The 23,910-nt window shown below is 36.8% G+C and overlaps 3 protein-coding genes across 3 annotated transcripts; 1 reads left to right on the top strand and 2 right to left on the bottom strand.

The window, feature by feature from the left end:
- Positions 1-40: 40 nt before the first annotated feature.
- LOC116768897 (serine/threonine-protein kinase Warts) lies at positions 41-6,818 on the top strand. The gene is made up of 5 exons (XM_032659774.2): positions 41-363; positions 712-1,151; positions 1,920-4,017; positions 4,243-4,529; positions 5,426-6,818. Exons 2-5 carry the CDS (start codon positions 897-899, stop codon positions 5,837-5,839), a joined length of 3,054 nt encoding a protein of 1,017 aa, XP_032515665.1. The 5' UTR covers positions 41-363; positions 712-896; the 3' UTR covers positions 5,840-6,818.
- A 5,663-nt stretch (positions 6,819-12,481) lies between these two features.
- On the bottom strand, positions 12,482-14,435 carry LOC116769190 (valacyclovir hydrolase). The gene is made up of 5 exons (XM_032660218.2): positions 14,256-14,435; positions 13,836-14,093; positions 13,429-13,582; positions 12,962-13,217; positions 12,482-12,592 (listed from the first exon to the last, which is right to left on the bottom strand). Exons 1-5 carry the CDS (start codon positions 14,334-14,336, stop codon positions 12,499-12,501), a joined length of 843 nt encoding a protein of 280 aa, XP_032516109.2. The 5' UTR covers positions 14,337-14,435; the 3' UTR covers positions 12,482-12,498.
- A 2,815-nt stretch (positions 14,436-17,250) lies between these two features.
- Positions 17,251-22,196, bottom strand: LOC116768979 (T-complex protein 1 subunit alpha). The gene is made up of 10 exons (XM_032659916.2): positions 22,027-22,196; positions 21,561-21,684; positions 21,051-21,168; positions 20,699-20,880; positions 19,962-20,226; positions 19,418-19,670; positions 19,075-19,165; positions 18,735-18,927; positions 18,156-18,296; positions 17,251-17,922 (listed from the first exon to the last, which is right to left on the bottom strand). The coding sequence occupies exons 1-10, from the start codon at positions 22,097-22,099 to the stop codon at positions 17,695-17,697; spliced, it is 1,668 nt and encodes a 555-aa protein (XP_032515807.1). The 5' UTR covers positions 22,100-22,196; the 3' UTR covers positions 17,251-17,694.
- Positions 22,197-23,910: the final 1,714 nt, after the last annotated feature.

Here is a 23,910-nt window from a genome sequence, read left to right as displayed (position 1 = left end):
GTCCATTTATACAAAGTCGAATCGTAAATGTCACTTTGGCGTAGCTTTTAGTTTTTAGGGACACACTATGGAATGTGGTAATTCTTCAAAATGGTCGCTTTGTATGGTTTGCCAACTTGCATGTCTGTGTATTAGAGTTCTTTGTTTTCATTATTTATTAATTATAATCGAATAGCAAGGCCAAAACACATTGTTATCATTATTGTTTTCTACGTACGTGAATATCAGTGCTATAATCTATATTTGTGGTGATCAAGAAAGATGTCATCGGTAATGTGAGAGCATTCGACTAGCATTTTTATTTCACGGGATTATGACGTTTAAGAATCTCATTTGGATTTGCAAGGATTAAAAAAAAATCAGGTAATATTATAAGTCTGTTCAACTGTATGGGTCCTTATAATTATATGCTAAAAAAGCTAACTCTAATTTTGGCATTCCTTAAACTCTTGTCAGATTGAATCGTGTCGAGTGTTAAAAAATTACATTTAACTGCAATCAAAAGGCTTACTTAAAAATAAATAAATTTATTTTCTGTAATTAATATCAAAATCCTTTTGTTACTAATAAATATTAATGTTAATAATCAAAATATTTACATCTATGTTAGTTTGTTATTCAGAAAACAAACGTACCTACCAAGTATTTTATTGCATAAAAGACGAAATGTTCTAATAGCCATGTCTCTTTAAACCAATGTTTTTCTTGCAGTATGTTCAGTTGATAAAATGTCAATTAAAGTGGAACATTAGCTGGGTACCGAAAATATTTGAAGGACTAGTACTAAAACAGTGTGATACGAGATTAGAGATGCGAACTGTGAGTTTGTGTGGGAACGTGATGGCCATGTGATGGGAGGCGTGGGGTGAGAGGTGAGGCGCACGGGCGCGGGCGTCATGAACCCGCCGGCGCCCGGCAAGACGGCCGCGCGCTCATCAGGGTACAACCAGAAAGCGCTCGCCGAAATCCGAAACTCATTACTCCCGTTTGCTAACATCGGGAGCTCAGAGCCTCCGGGCTCTTCCGCTGCCAGTACTGTCAGTTCGGGAGTCAGTTCTGGCTTCAGTTCCACCTCAGGGAATGGGCTGGATAAGGACTTGAGCGTACTACCTCAGTCATTAAATCAGCTTATAGCTCTGGGTTACGATGAAGTAAGTTCCTATAATGCTACCCTCTAAATTGAGTGTAAACAAAAAATTGTGATGAAAATGGATAAAAATATCTAATAGAATATAATTAGTAAATACATTCCAATAGTATAGTGCTAAACAACAGCTTGCCAATAATTCTTTATACGCCTTTGAATAAAATTATCATATGCATGCGTTTTACGTTAGTGAAGAATCTTGCATATATGAATTTGTTTAAGTATAATGCTGTTTAGTATATTGAAATGTCGTTTTATATCGACATGTTAGACCTCTTAAAATATCAAAGATATTTTATTTACCATCAAGTGACCTCTTAGTGATGAAACAAGCGAGTCAATTTATAGAGATAAGTTGGCAAATTAATTAACAATATGTTTTAGATGAAAAAATTTTCAGTCAAAATATATTGTGTAATGATTCCATAAAAGAAAATTAATTTTGCACTCTATTTATTATGAAGCAAACTATTCTGTGACTTTTTTTTTTTAATTCAATGTAAAGAAGTAACCTATAACCTTAAAGTGATTTTCATTAAAAAACAAGCCTGCAAATCATTGATTGAAATGTTTCAAAATTTTATACAAAGGTAAAGGTACGAGACAAGACACAAAATTTATTTGTTGATATTATATTTTTTTATGGCTCAAACAAATATACACATTAATGGCTATATAATCACACCACAGTTATGTTTAAACAAGTAATATCTAATTTGTAGTTAATGTTAAATTTTCATTTAAAAATTATAATAGACACCTTCTGTTTCAGGATCCAGCAGTCAAGGCGCTCAAATATGCCGGCGGTCGTTTCGACGCGGCACTCGATTATCTTTCGAAGAAGCAGGAGCCGCTCAACGGCGTCCTCAAGTCGAGTAACCTGAGCGCGCTCAGCACCAAATTAATAAGGAAACCAAGTTTAGAGCGCGAGATTAACCTCCACCGAGGCAGTCCGGCGCTCGACTCCGGAGCGGGGAGCTCACGGTCGGACAGTCCGAGGCAGTCGGACGCACCGCCTTTGCCCCATGAGAAGCTCAGTCGGCAGTACTCGCCGTCAGGGTTCTCGGAGCCTCCGCCGCCGCCGCCGCCGCGATGTCCCTCGACGCCGCCCGTGCCGCCTTCGGTGCAGCAATACATGAAGAGGATATCGCCAGCCCCGCCTCTACCGCCGGCAAGGGGCACGAGTCCTGTGGCTGCCGGGGCTCCGACGCCGCCCGCGCGGACCCCCATGATCGTCCAGAACGGCCCGCAGGTGCAGCAGCAGCTGACACAGCAGATCCAGGCGCTGAGCATCTACCAGACGGGGCCGACGGGCGCGGAGCTTCCACCGCCATATCCTCTCTCGAGCGTCCCTCCACCGCCTTCGTACTCCGTGTCCATGCAGAATCGACAGAGTCCCACTCAGTCCCAGGACTACAGGAAGAGTCCGTCCTCGGGGATATACTCGGTGGGGACGTCAGCGGGTTCTCCGAGCCCCATAACGGTGACTCAGTCGTCTGGATCTTCGGCGGGTATGACGCGTCCGACTCCCATCCAGGCGTGGACGGCTCGGCAGGCCGTCCAGCCGCCTATCATAATGCAGTCGGTGAAGAGCACGCAGGTTCAGAAGCCAGTACTGCAGACGGCCATCGCTCCGGTGGCTCCTCCGCCGGTGGCTCCGGGTCAACCTCCGCCGCCGTCTTACGCGAGCTCGATACAACAGAAGCAGTCCCAATCGAAGCCCGGGTACCCTCTCGCGCCGAAGCCGTCGCCCCCGGGGTCCACGCCGCCGGCGACGACCCCCGTCCCTACCACGGAGCCCCCCAGCTACGCCATCACGATGCAGGCGCTGGCCGTTCAAAGAGGGATGCACCCTATTCCTCCGCCGCCCTACGGCAACCAGGCCGAGACGACCACGACCGTCAACTCTCACCATTCTCCATTACATAAAAAGTTCTCTAATAACTGTGATGTTAAGGGTGAATCTTCGCATATGGAACTGAAGTGTTCGAATCAAAACTGTAGTATGATGAAAGATAGTGTTCCGTCCGGTTCCGATAAGAGTTCGAATGGCTCGACGGAGAGGCGGTCGAAGGGCGCCCCCGACAAGATCAGGCATCAGTCGCCGATCCCCGAGAGGAAGAACATCAGTAAAGAGAAGGAGGACGAGAGGAGGGACTGTAAGGTTAGGAATTATTCCCCGCAAGCCTTTAAATTCTTTATGGAACAACACGTCGAAAATATTCTCAAGGCGTACAAGCAGCGGACGTATCGGAGGATGCAGTTGGAGAAAGAAATGACCAAGATAGGCCTCAGCTCCGAGGCGCAGGATCAGATGAGGAAGATGCTGTCCCAGAAGGAATCCAACTACATCAGGCTGAAGAGGGCGAAGATGGACAAGTCCATGTTCGACAAGATAAAACCGATAGGCGTCGGGGCGTTCGGGGAGGTGACGCTGGTGAGGAAGATCGATACTAGTCATCTATATGCCATGAAAACGCTCAGGAAAGCTGATGTGTTGAAGCGAAACCAAGTGGCTCACGTCAAGGCCGAGCGGGACATCCTTGCGGAGGCCGACAACGAGTGGGTCGTGAAGTTGTACTACAGCTTTCAGGATAAGGACAATTTGTATTTCGTTATGGACTATATACCGGGGGGCGATCTGATGTCCTTGTTGATAAAGTTAGGTATCTTCGAGGAGAACCTGGCGCGGTTCTATATCGCGGAACTGACGTGCGCGGTGGAGAGCGTGCACAAGATGGGCTTCATCCACCGGGACATCAAGCCGGACAACATCCTCATCGACCGCGACGGACACATCAAGTTGACGGACTTCGGTCTCTGCACCGGCTTCAGGTGGACGCACAATTCAAAGTACTACCAGAGAAACGGTTAGTAGCAAACAGTGTATCATTTTTCTTGTTCAGCATTCTATTGGCTCGATACAAATATTCCCACGGAGTATGGACCAGAAACAGCTTAGTGTATTAAATTTTGTTGCCTTTTCTATATAAGATTGTTTGTTAAGAATACGTCAACAAAACTTGCTTGCGTTTGGTTTCATATTAACATGGATGTATATAATGTTTTATGAGACGTCCAAATATTTTCCTCAGACCACGGCCGACAGGATTCAATGGATCCCGTGGACGGAGAGTGGGGCGCGATGGGGGAATGTCGCTGTCACCAGCTGAAACCTTTAGAGAGGCGGCGGAAACGGGAGCACCAGCGCTGCTTGGCCCACTCCCTCGTCGGGACACCGAACTACATAGCACCCGAGGTTTTACAGAGGACTGGATACACGCAGCTCTGCGACTGGTGGTCGGTGGGGGTCATACTGTTTGAGATGCTGGTTGGGTCTCCGCCTTTTCTGGCGTCCACGCCCGCCGAAACTCAATTAAAGGTTTGTTATATAATTGCAATTTTTTATTTCACTGTCATCTGTACAAATATAAACAAATCCTCTTAGAGAGATGAATTCCTAAATCAATCAAAAAACCCCAACTTCCACCAGGAACTTTTTGTGATTTGTCCAAAGCCTTTAATTGCGTAGCTTGATAATGATTGCTACCTTAATAATATCAGTATCTATGTGCCGCTAGGAACTACTTTATTGCTTCTACCTGAAGGTAAAGATCTTTAGGACTGATGTGAATGTGAACTAATACACAGACCCTCAGAGACGAGTGCGCCACAAGGATCCGTTCCTGATTTTTATTTTGAATCCCATGAATGATGTTCATTTCAGATCATAAAATTTGGTTTAAATTGTTAACAGTTTGCTGATTTTTTTTTTTTAATAAATTTCACATAGTTTTTCTTTCTAAGCTATATATATAGCTAAGCGATGGACTTTCGCATTTTTTCTCGCTTTTCTCGAAAAATAGCTGTCGGTGCAAGATGGGTGAAGCGCCCCCAGCGTTTCGGTGCCGAACCGTTTTTTGGGGGTTCAATTATTATTTCTTCTATAAAACCACCCCCAGCCTATGAACCAAAAAACTTCGACTTGATGTGACATTCGGTTGCAGAGATCATCTCTATAGGTTGATGTCTGAATCGTCAGTATAGCGTTCCGCGAGCTTCACTAAAATATCATGAAATAAAACGTCCTAGAACGGCTAGGATCGATCACCAGACTCAATCTAGTTTAAAATAATATATATTTTTAGTGACACATATATTGTGTTTTTATTCATATTCGATGGTAACTTTGTCCCAGATACTCAGGAATCATAACTACTTGTAAATGTCTGCTTCAATAAAGCATATATATAAAAGGTTTTTTTTTATTATTTTAAGGTCATAAACTGGGAGAGCACGCTGCACATACCGGACGCGGCGAACTTGTCGCGGGAGAGCAAAGACCTCATACTACAACTGTGCTCCGGCCAGGAGACCAGGTTGGGCAAGGACGCCAACGAAGTCAAAAACCATCCCTTCCTCAAGAGCATCGACTTCGAGAAGGGTCTGCGGCGGCAGACGGCGCCCTACATACCCAGGATAGACTACCCCACGGACACCTCCAACTTCGACCCCATAGACCCCGACAAGCTGAGGAACTCCGGTTCCGACTCCAACAAGTCGGACAGCGAGCTGGACAACGGCAAGACCTTCCACGGCTTCTTCGAGTTCACCTTCAGGAGGTTCTTCGACGACGGTTACACCAACAAGATCAACCTGGACGACGACCATCAGGGACCTGTGTATGTGTGACACACACACGCACAACTCGGGGGCGGGGTCGCAGGTGGGGGCAGCTTCTCCCCTGGCTATCTCGCAAAACATGAACTCTCCTATATTCTTATCAAAGTGTAAACGGTGCCTTATCTGACGTAATAGCCGTACTCGCCCCCCTCGGCCAGAAGCTCGCTACGGCCATAGCCATTACTCTCTCTAAACTCTCTCTTAAACGAGTAGTTGTTGTAAACATAACGAATGTAACGTATATATTAATATATATATATTTATCTGTACATATAAATATATATATATTAAGACAGTATTGTTAATAATCCCGGTGATAATGTTGTAATATTGTATCGTTATGTATTTGTAAGTATAGAAGTTGTATTATATGTGGGCGGCCCGGCCCGCGCCCGCCCGCGCCGCCCGCCCGCGCCGCCCGTTCGTGTATACTATTTTTGTAACTAGAGAAATTATTTATGAGATAAGAACAATTAGCTTCGACGGAGGGTCGATATATTTTGATATGTATTTATGACACGGAGTCACTGGACGTGTAACACGGCGTGCCTCGGCCGGTGCAGAGCGACTCTCACCGGCGCGCGGGGACATGAGTTCTGGGATCCCTGCAGGCGGTGGGAGTATTTTTTTTATATAACTCGATATAATTTAGAGAGTGCAATAAATATTTATTAACAGTACGGCCTCGCGCTCCTCGGACGCACTCGCTCGAGTCGGATTCGTTGTAGACGTGATGTCTGCTCGCGTTTCCCGGAGGTATGTATTTATGTTTAAACTAACATCAAATTGTACGTAGTCGCAAATAACTGATATTGTGAACAAATGGCGTGTGAATAGGGTAATCGCTGATCGTCTGCGGTCCCCGGACCTTGTACAGTATGTTGAATGAGTCAGACAATCTTAAGTTATGTGTTATACGATGTATATTGTTTTATTCTAAAATGAGACATGCTTTTAAGTAATGAAAATAAAATATGGGAATTCTGTTGATCTTTTTTCTGTTTATCGCCTACCCTACTACCGGTTCAATTTGATCAGAGAAATGTTAAGGGAGTCTCAATAGAAATGGAGTATTGCAAATCTAAATTCTACAACGACGCGGTACCAGGAGGACGAATGACTTGAAGTCGAAGTTCGAAAAGTGGGTTTTTTGCGATTTAGCTAAAGCGTTGGTGTTGCCATAAGATTGGACAAATAGATAATTATTCGTGGTACAGTTTTAGTCTTTTTCAGTGTTCAGCGTTACTTTCAGTAATGTCCTTCAAAATGTCTGAAGCCAGTGTCTATAGTTTTCAAATACATGTTGATACTTGAATGTTGCCATTACAAAATTACAATGGTTGAATATTATAATCTATCGTAAAAATAATTTAAAGGATTAAAGTATATTATAATTAGCACGGCATGAATGGCGCCACTTGTAAGACTATTTCTGTAAAGATTAAAAAAATATATAATTAAAAAGTCACATTTGAGTGTAGGTAGTGCGTTGAGCACGTATCTATCAATGTAGTTATCCGGCGGGCCTCTTCAAAGAAAATGGCGTGATTCCATTTTAAAAACTGCAAGACTTCAAAACAATATAAAAACAGGAAAATTTATCTATTATATTTAATTCATCATAACCTAAAACTTCTGCTTCTTCTTGTTGTGCCTCTTCATCCCTAGACCCTAGTGCAGGCAAATCGCCAGAATAATGACAAATAATGCCTCAAATTACCAAAAAAAAATTTATTTAGACTACACCCTGCAATTTTTTTTTACACATTTTCTCTAGTCCTATAACTTCTCAAATTCATAGGTCTAACTAAAGGCAAAAGTATCTTTACTATAAGTTAGTATAGTGGCTGTAGATGAACAACTGTGAGATCTCGTTACATAGCTTGTCATTTTTTTTTTTTTTTGTTGACGGGGGGAAATCTTCGTAAGACTTCCGGCCGCGTGGGGGACGCGACCGGGGCATGTGGGATTCTTACCCACTAAAACCCCCCGATGTCCTCTTTCTGCGCTATCGCGGGGGACGTGGGAGCTGTTTAACTACCACGACCCCGCAGCGCTTGCCTCTCCCGGCTTCGTCCGGGCTTGGCTCTGCCCAGTGCGGCGGCTTGGTGACGTGCCGCCGCTTGCCTCTCCGAGAGCTCCCCGATACATAGCTTGTCTATGCCATCCCGTGGCAAGGCTACTTATATATAGGATTTCCGCGAGTGTCAAAATATTTCTTTTTTGTATAAATTACATGACTTTTTCATTAAATTTAGAAGTTTCCATTAATAGAATCAGGAGATTGAATGCATAAAAATGTATGCAAGATTTCATAAGCAATACGATTACCTTTTTTTAACATACGGAACTCTTATCACAAGTTTCCGCCGCGGATTTAAACGCGGATCGTTCTTAGTTGCTCTTTAATTTAATTCCCTCATTAAGGTATTAAGGTAGGTGCATTATTGAAAAATATTGAAAGTCTATATTTGAGGAGCGTTTTAGATTTAAAAAATAATATATGGGGACGAGATTACATCGTCAACATGAAAAACTGTTAATGATCCGTGAGTAGTGCGACGAAGCAGAATTGGGGTAAGCATATAATAGCAATAGTAGCAGTAAGCACCCTTCAGTTTTACAGACGCAGAATTATTTAATAATATCTTCTATATTACTTATACTAAGACTTTTATTAGTTTCTGTTACAAAAGAATAATTTTCTATTTTAATTTGTTTTGTTAATTCTTCTTGTTTCATAATTAGTTATTGAGTCTAATCTCGTTATAGTTTGACTTTTGCGTGGGCAAATACTAATTTCATAGAATATTATTTCCTTAATATTTCAAATTAAAAGGAGCTTAAAGATGTTTTATTAATAGACAAGTGAAATCATAAACAATTTATTTTAAAAACTATAGATAATAAAATTTATAGCGTGTTTTATTCTTTACGTTTTCAACAAACTATTTTTTACATAAACTCGGTGTGTTTATGAATAAATAAAATCCTATCGGTTAATTGTTTAATATATAATTTGTATTTCTGTTTTAGTGCCAATATTAAAAAAGGGATGGACTATTTTGGAACAGGGATGGATTATATTGGAATACGGATGGTATATATAGATATACTATAGGTAGAATAGACGTCAGTACTTTTACCTTTGAATTCGTTGACTTAATTATATTTTACTTTCTTAGGGATAGAAAATCAATTTCTATTGGTATTAATTTTCGCAGATGAACAATAGATCAGATATGGAGGGTACTTAATACTATCGACATTAAGTAGCCTCCGAGTACATCGTTATATATGCATCAAGTAATGATACAAAATATTAACAGAGTATTTATCACAGAAAAAACAAAAATTTAAAGTTGAAAGCTATAAAACTATAACATAACCCTTGACAACATTTCTTATGAGTATGTTATAATGTGCAACATTCGATGCTTGAAACTAGAAAGATATATTTTTTTTACATCCAGGAATGTGCTTATTTTTTTGTATATAAAGGGCGGCAAACGAGCAAACAGCCTACTTGGTGGAAGGTAGCTACCGTCGCCCATGGACATTTGCATTGCCGGCCTTGATTGTAGGAAAGGGTGGGAAAAGGGAGAGGGCAACCGGCTCTCTCACTCATCGGACGAAACGCAGCCACTAAAGGCTACTACACGCCGATCTTCTGTGAGAAGGTGGTACTTCCCCGGTCGTGCCAGCCCATGTTCGACCTGTAGTAAGTTGACCACAGCTAGGCTCTTTCATCTTTTGAACCAACATTAACTACTAATTATATTTTATAAATAATATAAATACACACTTTCTTATTTAGTTTAAATCATTCAGGTTTTGTATTCGTCTTTCAATGGATTTCTCAGTCGTTCTTATTTCTTACATTGGGGTTTTAGTAGGTTAATTTTTTTTTGTAGTATCGTTAGTCATATGACTAAGCTTTGGTTAGATATAGTTATGTTTTAAGAACTATCATTAACTTGGTTTGATTTTAACAGATTGAATTATTTTAACGTTTTATCTTAAGTGTGTCATGGATTCTTGTCTACAATAATTGCGCTATGTGACTATCTATTTATAAAATCCATAGACAAATAATTATCAACTATGAAAAAAAAAAATTTATACCTATACCTATGTATTAAATAATAATTAATAATATACTTTAAATTGTCGATAAATATGGTTATTTTTGAGGTTTCTGATATGATGTCGTAAATAATAAAAAAAAATCCGCTTACATTGCAAACGCAGGCTGAACCCTTCGAGATTGATCAAAATAATATACATTACTTTGTACACATTGAATAGGTCTAAAGAAAACTCCGCGATGGCATGTCTATCCCTTTTTTTGTCCTTTAATTTTTACTACAAATAATAATTTGCGCGTAGAGTACAGCGCGCGCCTCAAAGAGCCTTTAGATCACCACAGAAGCCCTAGAGCCGTTGCCAACCCGGGTTGCGGGTGCAAGCGCAATGATGTACCGCGGCCTAATTCGGAGCAAGTTAAGGTCCGGGGGATTTTAGTCAGTATCTAGGAGTCTGACACTCCCTTTTGCCCCACCCAGGTCACGATGGGTCATTTGATGATTTTCACCTTTATAAAAAAAAAGGCTGAACCCTACGAGATTGATTAAAATAATGTACTAAGTATTGTACACATTGAATAGGTATACAGAAAACTCCACGATGGCATGTCTATCTCATTTATTAATCATTTAATTTTAATGACAAATAATGGCTAACTTTCGAAGCGATTTTACCCAATACAGCACTAATCCTTATCCAAATTAATTCTTTAAATACATTGTTCATTTAATATAGATCTATATGGTCCTTTACAGCATATGATTTCAATTTTATACCCGCGCGAAACTGAAGCGGGCCGCTATGTTTTTATTTACAACATTCACAGCATTACAGTCGTGAGACGCCGGGGCGGGTCGCTAGTTTAATTTAAAAGAAAAGGGTATTATGTAGACATTATGAATACATATAATATTGATATTGCAAATCAACTAGATAAAATACATTCGCGTCCCTTTCATAACTGAAATTATCGCGATGTCTTTCGGGCGGACAACTCGTCGCGTAACCCCGTGTATGAAATATAACTAGACATGTATTTAAACTAAAGGCATAGGTCTGTTACTTGCATTTTATCCCAATAGTGCCCATAACACCGTGAGTAAGAAGAAACGTATATGGCCCGGTGCCAACTTCCTTATAGTTTATATTGTAATTTACAATTTCAATGAACTTATCCTAAACGAATGTTCCTGCCTACTTCAGGTTTCCCTCATCAGACTACATACGGACCTGACACCATTTTTCATTTATAAATTTTATATTTATAAAGCTTTTTTAATGTAAAGATATTTTTAGATACCTTCATACGCGATGACACATTCTGATTTACAATGAAATAAAATTATAAATAAAAATACTAATTAAATTTTAATTATTCAGAAACACGCTTTTAAATACACCGATAACATTAAATGTGACCTACCCAGGACGTCAGGTTAAATATCCTTAAGACAATATAAAAATAAATTAATTGTAATATAATGTTAACATATACCTTACTAGGTATGAAATTGACCTTTTGTCGGCGCTGTAAATGTAAGAGTATGTAACCGAAGTTTTGTTTATACTCGTAAATTAGTTAATTAACATAAAACTATTGGAGCTTTTTTCAATATAAGCATTAAGATTACGTAGTCAGAGAACACAAAAACAGTTTATCAATAATAAAGATTTCTATGTTTAAATTGCGATTCCATCCACAACTGCTTATAGCAACAAAAAATATACAACAATAGAGATGTGACCTTGGCAGATAGTAGAAATGATAAATATTAAATACTGGCTGGAAAATCATTCTGTTACTACACAATGACTAAATATCAGATACCTCGCACGTGCAATGTATTGAAAAAAACGAACTATACAATATCTATTCTATATGCGAGCTGTTACCTGTCTGTAGCTGCCACCTCGTCAAGGTAACAGGACGTTTCTCAGTTCCTAACCTTGGAGGAAATATAATTTTTCAAGTCGTAATATGTGCACTGAAAGAAAACATTTTCAGTGCACAAACGCAATCTTATCTGAGGTTATCTTTATGTCATCAGATAAGATTGCAGCATATGCAAATAGGCGGAAGTCTTTTTGTTTAATTCCAAGATATTTACGATCCTTCTGACTCTGAGAGTTACACAGTTTAAAATCAACGACATCCTATGGGCTAAGTCATGGCGTTTCTAGCTAACGTTCAATGATGTCCCTAAGCCGCAAACAAGGTAGTATACGAGCTGTCTCTAGACCTTTAACCTATAGCGTCAGACTTATATGAAGCGATACCAGGTCTAACTGATCTTCTAATCTGTTTCAATCAATCGCCTGGCAAATATCGGAAAATTGGAATGAGAGGCTGTTTTAAAGTCTCCGTAGCCAAAAACAAAAAGACATGTATAGTACTTTCGTCGTTTAACAAATAATATATTAACCTAATGACAGCAATTGAAAGGAAACCGTTTATCAGTTTGACAGCTGGAAGTCCTTTGGATTGCATTTTTCTGATGTCTTTTTTGAAGTATAGGGAAGATCTTTTACAGGAAATTATAATAAAACAAGTAATATATATATTTCAATATTTTATATATTATTTATGGCAGTAATAAAAACTCTTGGACTCTCTTATTGAAATCTTCTGCGTATCTTATATGTATATTGTGTTTCCCTTCAGGATATAAATGAATTCTGGAAAATAAGAAAAATATCATAAAATTTCTAAACTGGTTTTTAAATTCATCTTTCATTCTGGCAACACAGAAACAATTTTAATTTTATTATATTAAATCACATCTAATCTTATATAATAATTGTTTTCAGCAATCACTATTTTAATGTATAATTTATGTTAATATCTTTATATAGACACCAACATATGTAGAAATCAATTTGGCTGTATATAAACAAATATTTATAAAAAATAATTGTATTATCTGGAGTCACAAATTTTTGCATGTGTGTGTGTGTGTGTGTGTGTGTGTGTGTGTGTGAGTAAGTATATTTGTATGTGTGTGTGAGGATATCTCTACACAATTATTTTCTAGATAGTCCTATTACCTGGAGCCCGTAATGGTAGTATGTAAATGTGACACATGAACATGGTCCACCAGAGGATCCTTCTCGCCATACAATATGTATGTGGGACAGATAATATCTTTTACATATTCCGAACAAATATCTCCATTCCTAGTGTTGTAAATTCTTTCCATAGCGTCGACCCATGCCGCCCAGTATCTGGCAAATCTTTCTTCTCCATAAATAGCATTCATAGCTTCTCTCTGACGTTGTGACCAGTTGGTAACATCTCGGATTTCTAAGAAATAATAATTTGATATTAACATACATTCGAATCTACATTTGGCGAACAAATTTTATTATATAGAAGGAATTAATATACATATATAGTTAATTTTAAGGTGAAAAGTGTTCTTAAAGGAATTTTCAAACAATTATACTTATATATCTTTTTTATATATAATTTTGTCACAACCACACACCATAATTATTTTATTTATTAAGAGTACTTTTGTATGCTTCAAGCTCCTGGGGCAGTATAAATGAGTTGGCTCCCCACACTACCAGTTTGGAAACAGCTTCCGGATACTTGGCAGCCAGTATCAGACTTGTGATACCTCCATCACTGAATCCCATTAGAGAGAATTTTGGTATATTTAATGTCTAAAATACATGATGATACTTTTAAAGTATAAAATTTGTTTAGCTATTTATCAGTTTACTGTCATGTATGGACATAAAAAAATCTCTTTCATATATTTTCTTCTGGCTTCCTATTTGTAACTACTTTTTTTTTGTATTTCATAAGTTCATTGCCAGAACTCTGATAGCCATTTTTGAAATTTTTCTGCTAAGTTTTATACCCTGTTATTAGTACACAATCATTAAAATGTACCATTATTAGTACACTATTTACCTTCATTAATTCATGTGCGAGATCGGCATCTCTTTCAAGAAAATCAACAGTAAAATCCTTTTCGGGAGGACAACTTTTTCCATAGCCCGGTGGATCCCATACAATTAAACTAAATTTGTCTTTATTCAATCCTTCAACCTGCGGTTTAAATTCTGTCCAGATCGTGCCCAAAGCCCCGGGAGCACAGAAGACATTGTGGGGACCATTTCCTACCTTAAGGTAGTTAATTTCATATTTTCCGAGTTTGATTTTATCTTCCTACAAAAAAGAGAAATTTAGAAAAAACTTGCGACAAAAATATAACACGTAAAAGACGTACATATTCAAAAACGAATAGTGATAACTGATAAACATTTGAAAAAAATTAGATAAGTAATTAATATTAAAATTAGATAAGTAATTAATATTATAAATTGCTACCTTTGGAAGTGCTGCAGTAGAAAGGTATACACGAGAAATACGTAAATTATGTATAGCCCTTATAACTCTACTTGCTAACATTTTCCTTAAAATTATAGAAATTTCACCTTCACCGTACCGGAAATTGAAATAATACGCAAATACTGAAACTTATAGTACCTACTAGCTGTCATAACATTTGACATTGTAGTGATATTTGATAATGTCAAATAAAAGGAAATATATTGTGTTTCATAGAGTAGTCAGGATTAAGGAATATATTATTACAGTATTGTGCGGAGTTCCAATTGGTAAAATGATTAGGAAACAAATAAATGTGCCTTTAATATACCGTTCTACATTTATATACTTAACAGTGGGTTTAAAAAAATGTGATTAGTCGTTGGTACATATCTAAGATTTTTGCGTGTACCTACTAATTTAAAAGAAACGGTGATCACTGGCAGACGAGGTGGTTGTCATGTCAAAGAAATAAAAAATCAAAAATATGCCTTGTATCCAAAAAACCTAGTTTTATATTAAATAATTAAATGTGCTCATGCGAAAATCTTAGACTGAATTATAATTGATAAAAATAAATGCGAAGTCTTGTCCTAATATTACTGTATGTATTTTGGGCTCGGGTATTAAATCAGGGACAGATATTCGTGTATGGCATACATGGGTATATTATATATATAGTACGCACGTTTCAATATTAACCGTCCTTTCCTCTTTTTATGGGACGGTATGAGATGTTCTTAATGAGCATCATTAACTATATATGTCGCTGATCTGGTCGCTAAACGAGTTGCATCAGTAGGTACAAACTTAATGTGAGCTATATATAAACTAACTTACTTAACGTTTATAATTTGGGTTTAGCTACTGGTAATACTGGTCACTGACTTATCTTTTTAAGTTTTATTGACACAATCGCCAACGAATTTACAAAAATATGAAAATTCTTAAAAACATCATTTTTATCGGGATCTAAAAAATAATATGATATACGAAGAAAGTAACTGCTTACCGAAACTATAAAATAATTGGTCTCCAAAACGTGACAATGTAATGTTGCCATTAATATTGATTATACGTAGATTTAATATAAACATTGGTCGAGTACAAAACAGTGTGAGTCGTTTTCAAAAAGGAAAAATGAATAATTATATATGGCTCAAAGGTGGTGGACAAGTATACTTGTCATACGAATCGCACTTTTATCTAAAGAAACCCTTAATTCTATATCAAGATATTTTCGAGTCATTAAAATTTACGTTGAAACTAAAAATTTTAACAACAAATATTAATTCAATCTTATTTCGGCCTAAAATCTTGACTACAACGTAAATTTACAACTCGACTACTACGTAAATTCGTATAGAAATGAGAAAGGCAAATTAAATTATTAATAAGACGTAATTAGAACATTTATTGCTTATAACTTCATTATCCCTGATGTTTTTCTTCTGTGACTAACATTTGCATAAAAAGACATTGCAATTTTGTCAATTTTTTATTGAAGACAAAACTCTTGCAGCCTCGAATTGTATTTTCCCGTTAGGGTATAAACATATTCAGAAAATTATATATTTAAAATAATGCCAGCGTCATGATATTTCGCATACAATGTGACGCCGTGAATGTGTGACTTTTTTTTAAATCTGTAGATAACTCTTTTTTAGGATCGCTAAAGTAGGTATGATGTGTGCATGAATCAGGGATGCTGTAATAAGGAATAACGTATACCTGTGGTCCCTTTAGCAATACAGATTATAGCAGAGCAGACATAATGATCGTCATGAAAATAATTAATACTCCTAAATAATTAAACACCTGTCTTTTAATAAGGAAAAAATAATCTTAATAATAAAAATTATATTGAGCGGAACGCTATACTTGCTACTCAGGTCATTTATCCACGGAAATGATCTCGGAAACCGAATGTCTTTACGAGTAGAGTTGGTTTGAATAAAAAAAATAGTTCGGACCACCAATTATAGGGCCGAAAAACGGAACCCGGGTCTAAAACAAAGGTTCAGAACCGGAACGTTGAGGTCATTTCAACATCCTGCACAGAGAGCTTTTTTTTTTGAGAGCGAGAAAGTTAGAAATATAAAAAATATATAAAATAATTTTTACTATTGTGTCAGTGAATAAAAGTCATTTCTATCTTGTATTTTAAAATTACAACTATGTGAAAGTTTATTTAAACCGTATTTTTAATTTATATTATGAAGTATTTATGACACAAAAATACCAGTTAGTTTAGTAGTTGCATTTTTGCATTTTAAAGAAAGTTAAGCCAGCAAGTTGCTCATTTGGTGTTAATTTGGTATTGTCATCAGTGCTATTCTGTAAGTATTGTTATTGAGACCTATTCCTATCCTACATACTGTAGTTTATTATGGGATAGAGGCTTAGAGCTAAAATGGAGATAAGAATAACGGCATTTCTACAAATAGTACTTTTTTTCAACAGATTTAATGAGATAAATTACCCAGTTAATTATATTTCCTTCATATAATACGTGTATTTATTTTACTGGCAACAATAAGTTGCACGTGAAAAACTTCAGCAAGGGATAAAATTGAATTGTCTTTCGCTTTGTTAAAAACACAAAGACTTAAAAACGGCAAAGGACTTTGAAATTGTGGGGATAGCTTAACTGAAACAGTTAAAAAACCTTAAATACCATCATTAAAATTTTTTTTTGGTCGTATTGATCCGTAAGTACTAGCAGTTTTCCCGCCAAATCATCTTAAGCTAGTGTAGCTGTAAAATTTCCACTGAACAAATCTACTTGTCAATTTAGATATTCTTCATTAAATATTAGTACGGACGCTATCTGAAGGTCGAGTAGGCGTGTGATCATTTTAAATACGTTGTTAGTTACCTACTACCTGGTTCATAAATATCCCTTACTTATTCTTCTTTATTTATGCTAGACAGAAAAAAGGTACCTACTTTGCCATACATATTGTGTATCTGTTTATTTACAAATAAAACACAGTTATATTTAAAATTATTTTTATTAAGGTGCCAAAAGGCTCTAGCGAGAATACTAGCGGTTATGTTATAAGCAAAATAAATGAAAATTAAACGGTTACATACAAATGTAACGAAATAATATATTGTGACATCTTAAGCACCCCGCAACATGCTCGAGTTGTGGGTCCTAAGACATTAACTTCACAACTAGGTCCCGTTAACAAAGCCTATAAGGAGAAATTACTACTGTAATTACCAATGTAAAATACACTTTGGTTAACCGATGTCACTAACATATTCAGAACAATACCATCAAAATAAGAGCTCCGACTGTTCAAATTAAAAATTTAATTTTATATTGTAACAAAATAAAAACTTCCGTTAGCTTATAATATTAACTGGCTTGGTGTTGATGGGGACTCATCTGCCTTGTGTGTTAAGTGAATTAAAGCTAGTGCACAATAGTCTAGTCGAGTTCCCCAGCGTTGCAGGCATCTTCGTAGCTCTTCCCCTTCTGTTCCGGGTCCAGCTTAATCATGTCATCTATACGGAGGATGGTGATCGCAGCCTCTGTGGCGAATTTCAGTGATTTAATCTTAGATATCGCTGGCTCTAGCACTCCGGCTGTGAGGTTGTCACGGAGACTGCCTTCAATCAGGTCCAAACCCACCCATTTGAGGTTTGCGTGTTCCACCTGTAACGTTATATTACTTATTTGCTTCATCTCTAACTTAATGATCTTCTTCGAGATCTTTTTTCAACATATTAAAGTTTTAGCTTTAATTGATTGATATAAAATAAGTTATTTCAATAATTTGATGTTTTTAATATCAAAAATGATTATAGTTGGGTTTGAATAAGTATGGACGAATCTAAAACGTGTATTTCATGTTCTCAAAGTAAATTTTCACATAACAGCTGTTTAACCTTGGTCTGTGAAGAGTTGTGGTAGGCTCGTAGTTTAGCGACCAGGTCTGTAGCGTCCTTAGCAGCGTTAACGGCCAGAGTTTTCGGAATAACTAGCAGTGATTGTGCGAAGGCAGCGATTGCAAGCTGTTCTCGGGAGCTCTGGAATTATATGTACAGTTATCATTAGATATTTTAATAATATTTCCTGCGTATACCAAAGGAGGTCTTATAGCCGTATATTTCATATAAATATATCGTGTGGAGAGAGCGAGATGCTATATTGACGACTCAGGTCCTTGATCCGCGGAGATGATGTCGGCAACCGAATGTTAATTCGAGACTAGGTTTTTCGTTTGATAGCCCAGATATCTGGGGATGGTCTTTCAATTTCCATTTTAGGCCCGGAGTACAGATTCTGTATCCAAAAAAAAAAAAACAGTCCGGTATCGTAACGCTGAGGTCATATAGCTCAACTCGCACGGAGAAAATTTTCGAGAAAAATGAGAATAAAGATGGCAAGAAGGATCCCCTAGTTAGAATTATTGAATAATTTTTCTGTACTACATAGATAGAACTATAGTTTGGTATATAACTGACCAGTGTTGTGGCGAAGTTGTCAAGGTATATGGACAGCGCCGCTTCCACGGCTCCTCCTCCCGGCACCACCCGCCCTGATTCCATCACTCTGCGGACGGCACACAGCGCGTCGTGTGCTGACCGTTCCATCTCATCACAGTACGCGTCTGTCGGCCCTCTTAGTATAATTGACGCCGCAGTGCGAGCCGCTGGCCTGTGGAGTCATTGCGTGGTCAGAATAGTATGCTATGCAAAATTAATATTTAATGTCATGCACTGAGTATAGAATGAATTTAAATAATTCACATCAGTGTACATTAACCTTATAATAATAATTTCATTATTCGTATAATCAACATACCCCTTAATGAGGATCAGCTGATCGTCGCAAATTTGTTCCTGGACCACTTCAGCAGCTTCACCGATCATACTCGGTTCAAACACCTCCTCACCTGGCGAGTAGTTCAAATTCTTTATTTATCCAATACCATTTTGTCCTAATTAATAATCATGGTATTTTTTATACATTATAGATTGTTTTAATGCCCAACTAGAACTACATTCTCCCGACGTTTCGGTTACTCAGCAGCAACTTTGATCGGGGCAGACGAGATGTGAATGTCCGTTAGTTGGTCTTGTTATTTAAGTAACGCCGTAGATGTCATTAATCCTAGCATCAATCAAAGCTATTCTATTTTATTTACCTTCCATGTTTGTTAAGGAGGTCAGGAACGTAGCTCCTGTGGCCTTGGCAATTCTCTTCAGGTCGGCCTTCTTGCAGCGCCGGACTCCCATAGCGCCGCATTCTACAAAGTATTTGAGACAGAGGTCGTCGATGCCGCCAGTAGATAAGATGACATTCACCCCTGTCGACAATATCTTGTGTAGTCTTTCCTTCGTGATGTCGAGCTCACGAGCTCTGATGGCCTCCAGCTTCTCTGGGTCGGACACGAGAACCTGTCGAGAATATTACGAATTTAATATATATTTGTACTTATTTTGCAAATTATTTAATTCATGTCACAAGAGTTGATATGTAATTCTTGTCATTAATTATATAAGAATTCAATTTTTTTTTGTAACCAGTAATTTTTCTCATTTGGAGGAGACTGAGAAATACATAAATACATAAATACTATCGTATTATAAAAAAAAAAATTTTTTGTAGAAAGATAATAAATATAGTTTCAAAACATTTCATACAATTAAGAGCTAAAAAAAAAATTTTATGAAAAATTATGAACATACTTGCACACCCATCTTCATTTTGGTCTTCTGCAGCGAAAAATCGAGACAAGCAATCTTAGCATTCACTATTTTCTTAGGCATGGCCTGCGAGGCCACGGTACAGTTGAGGGCGTAGCCCTTAATCAATACACTTTCCCTTGCACTTCTGCCGTGGGCTTTGAGGATGTTCACAGCTTTAATGGGGTACACGGCATTCCCTTTAGGATCTGTCACCTTGATAGCTTGTGCAGCATCAACTATTATTTCGGAGAAGAAATCTGCATCACTGCATTTCAATGCTAAGAATATTATGATGAGAATATTCCATACATAGTTATATAAGACGGTCTGTTTAACATTTACATAAATTAATTAAATAGTATATATATATATAAAATTTTATTTAAATCATATTATACATGTGAAAGCTTATGTGGGTACATGGATGTTTGTTGGTCTTTCACAGGAAATATGCTGAACACATTTTGATTAGTTCATAAAGAAAAATATAGCTTTTATGTCAGAATGACATAACAGGCTATAAATTTATGCCGTCATTCCAGTCTAAATGAGAACACATAATCACAGTGTCTTGTAGTTTGAAGTCACATGACATAGACAATAGCTATCACTAATGGTCGGATAGCATACACCATAAATATTTTTTTTAGTGGAAGGGGAAATGGATAAGATCGAGTCAAGTCAAATACAAACAAGTAAAAATATGAATTAATTAAATTTGTTCTGTAAAAGGATACGCTCCAATGAGTTTTGAAGACATTGTGGTCTTAGCGGCGTTGATGATGGATGATCTGCCGATGGAGTCGACGGTTACAGTCAGGTTGTCTTGAATATATTTCACAGCCTCTTTGCAAGCCAGTCTGTAGCCGGAGATTATGCTCGTAGGATGAATTTTGTTCTTGACCAGCTCATCGGCATTCTAAAATAAGAAAAAAAAATATAAGCAGATCCTATCCTGTTATTTAGCACAATACACATGTTACAAATTTTATATAGTGTTATTGAATATTGCCCGATAAGTTGTAATTTTACTCGATGTTAATAAGTAATATAGTAGAAATAAAAAGATATTAATCTTCCTTAACATACCTTCAACAGTTCAGCAGCAATGATAACTACAGAGGTGGTGCCATCTCCGACCTCCTCGTCCTGTAACTGTGCCAACTCTACCAGTACTTTAGCAGCTGGATGTTCTACTTCCAACATTCTAACAATAAAAAAATATATGTATCAAAGTTGTAGAATTCATATGTTTTTTTCTGTCGAAACTTATATGGTATAAATGTTTTTAAGATGTCCTACTAAATAAAGCTTTACAGCATTATTTGCAAATTGGTACTTTAAAAACATTAAAAGACACCGAGATTTTCTCAGTTTGTCATGGATTCAGTGTGCAAGTTCCGTCTATCCCTTTGCAGGAAGAGGAGCTTCAACAGTGCCAGGGACAGGAACAGGTATAGGTTTATGGGATCCCTATCTTAAGCGCTTTAGCCAAATTCGAAACATATCAAAAATTTTGTTTCTATACTTTCATTATATCTATTTTGATATTTATAAACTGACACACCATATCACAGTAAGTGGAAACCTAATGCTTACTTAAGGATGGTTGCTCCATCATTTGTGACTGTGACGTCTCCAATGTCATCTACCATCATTTTGTCCAAGCCCACAGGACCCAGTGAACTCTTCACTATGTTGGCGATTGAGGCTGCTGCCATTACTGAAAATAAGATTATTTTTGTATCAAGATTATATCGAAATGCAATATTTAAACCTATAATGAATTTTTTTTCCTATGTAACCGCATTTTTTTAAGAATATTTACAATGGATGACTAACACTGGCACTTACTTAGGTTACTTTTATAAAAAATTGTTTAAAATCAGTCGTAACACAAGAACTAACACATAAAATCATAATTTTAGACTTAAATTACATGAAAAATATCTTGTTTGATCTAATTTTCTTCTTTTTTTCACATATTTTCAAATTTAGAAACCATAAGCATTGCATGTGATCTACCGGGGTATAGAGAGGCACTGTAAACGCTTTGTTATATTACCATTTTGTGTACGAACTGGGGCTCCAGAATGTCTTGTTCCCGCAACAGATAGTGCTGCAGCTAGTGTCGACATTTTATCAAGTTTTATTTATGAATTTATTAAAATAAACGCTCGTCACACTTTTGATTCTGGAAGAAGAAACAGTGTTGCTACTATTTTAATCTGACTGATGAATGACAACTGTCAAAAATTCCTTTGTTACCAGTATAAAATAAATTAATAGTAATGTTTAAAAAGTAATTCGGTCTAAAAATCATCTATAATATTGATGTTAAAATGTCAAAAAAAATTATAGATATGATATTAAAAATAGCTGTATATATAAAACAAACAAACGGAGCGCGTCAGCTTATACATTTATTTTAAACCTATGAAATTTTTACTTATGGCTTACGAAGATTTCTAATAATTCTATTTTGTTCAATTTAATTCTCAAGTTTAATTATCATTATTTTACTAATATATGGTGACTACTAAAACTTTTTGTGGAATTGCTGATATCCAACACATCTAAATAAGGCTCCCCAAAATAATTTAATTAAAATGTAGTTGAAGTTCATAAAATTGCATAGCAATAAGGATATTATCATTGGGCTCATATTATTTAATAAAGATTAAAAATACTTAAGAATACTGATTTATTAAAAGGTTTATTATTAATAATAACTAATAACTTAAGTACTTCAATACGTGACAAACATTTTCCAAAGATATGTTCATGAATTTTTTTTTAATTTCAAAATATTTTTGAGTTCTATGGTTAAAAATTAAACCATTAGACAAAAAAGGTTTATAAGGCATTTCGCTGTTTTATGCTGGAACCTTTTACATTTTCTGAGAAACAAGTAAACCTGTCTACCTAAGTAATGTCAAATACTTAAACCTGCACTCTTGGAGCAGTAAAAAAATCAAAGTACCTACCATTTGAATTCCTCTAACAAAACGAATTCACTCTTTTCTAAGGGAATTAAAATAAATTCTTCCTTTTACTCCATCTTAAACCATTTTAGTCACAAACCTAAACTATTATTTTAATGAAAAGTGTTTTTAAATAAAATTATAGTAAATAATGTAGGGTGTTCATGTTCTGAAATATAATATACGATATGTCGCGCCGACAGCCTTCTCGTATCGAAAATATTCCTTTTCGTGTATTCATTCATTATAATTGTTTTCAAATTACCCACTTCACCGATGTTAATAACTTTATTAATACACCAGGTGATTCGTTTTTTTCCAAGTACCCACAATTGTAATATAGAATTTACCATATAAAAGTCAAAGCATAATCGTATTGAATTCATTCTACATTGGTCGCTCTTAGGAGCCACAGTGGTAGAATCTCCGCTATACAATTCTTGACATTCATTGTAAGAATTTGTTAGCAATAAACAAGTATCATTTTGAGTAAAGACTATCTTTGCTTCAAAATGGAAGCCTGTCCATCGTCATCGGTACTTAACGCCCAGACTCGAAAGCCTTTTAAAGGACTAGAGTCTTGGCCAAGGTTCCACGAGGATCCTCGCGCTCTCACATCAGAAGTGGGATGTCTTACGCCACACTTTTAACCGCCGGATCGTCTACATGAAATCGCCTGGTTCAACATACAACTCTGCACGTTTTTGAAGACTCAAGAACCATTGCACCACAATTTTTGAGATGAAGACAAGACATGGGGCATCTTGTTTCCTATTGAGGAACCAGAATCTTTGAACGAGTAGGAAGTTCGAAGGAAAGTAACTTCCTTTCTTCAAGAAGTTCGAAAACATATGGCGAAGAGTTACCAACGACAAATGCCGTTTTTGGAAGCTGCTATTGAAAATACAGGTGACAAAAATTAAGAACGTAAGTACTCATTCCGTACCTAAACTGATTTTTGTAGC

This window comes from Danaus plexippus, chromosome 5 (assembly GCF_018135715.1).
Source record: "Danaus plexippus chromosome 5, MEX_DaPlex, whole genome shotgun sequence".
Lineage (NCBI taxonomy): Eukaryota > Metazoa > Arthropoda > Insecta > Lepidoptera > Nymphalidae > Danaus > Danaus plexippus.
Note: the sequence above shows the minus strand (reverse complement) of the source record. Positions and strands in the feature narration are given on the sequence as shown.

Bases quoted from the DNA above. Each gene is read 5' to 3' on its own strand.
- LOC116768979 (XM_032659916.2), bottom strand. From the start codon at position 22,099: ATGTCGACACTAGCTGCAGCACTATCTGTTGCGGGAACAAGACATTCT. The intron at 21,169-21,560 runs GTAAGCATTAGG...TTTTATTGTTAG, and splicing joins GATGGAGCAACCATCCTTAA to AATGTTGGAAGTAGAACATC. The intron at 20,881-21,050 runs GTATGTTAAGGA...TTCTTATTTTAG, and splicing joins TTGCTGCTGAACTGTTGAAG to AATGCCGATGAGCTGGTCAA.
- LOC116768897 (XM_032659774.2), top strand. From the start codon at position 897: ATGAACCCGCCGGCGCCCGGCAAGACGGCCGCGCGCTCATCAGGGTAC. The intron at 1,152-1,919 runs GTAAGTTCCTAT...CTTCTGTTTCAG, and splicing joins TAGCTCTGGGTTACGATGAA to GATCCAGCAGTCAAGGCGCT. The intron at 4,018-4,242 runs GTTAGTAGCAAA...TATTTTCCTCAG, and splicing joins AAAGTACTACCAGAGAAACG to ACCACGGCCGACAGGATTCA.
- LOC116769190 (XM_032660218.2), bottom strand. From the start codon at position 14,336: ATGTTAGCAAGTAGAGTTATAAGGGCTATACATAATTTACGTATTTCT. The intron at 14,094-14,255 runs GTAGCAATTTAT...TCTTTTTTGTAG, and splicing joins CTACTGCAGCACTTCCAAAG to GAAGATAAAATCAAACTCGG. The intron at 12,593-12,961 runs GTAATAGGACTA...CTTATTTTCCAG, and splicing joins ACTACCATTACGGGCTCCAG to AATTCATTTATATCCTGAAG.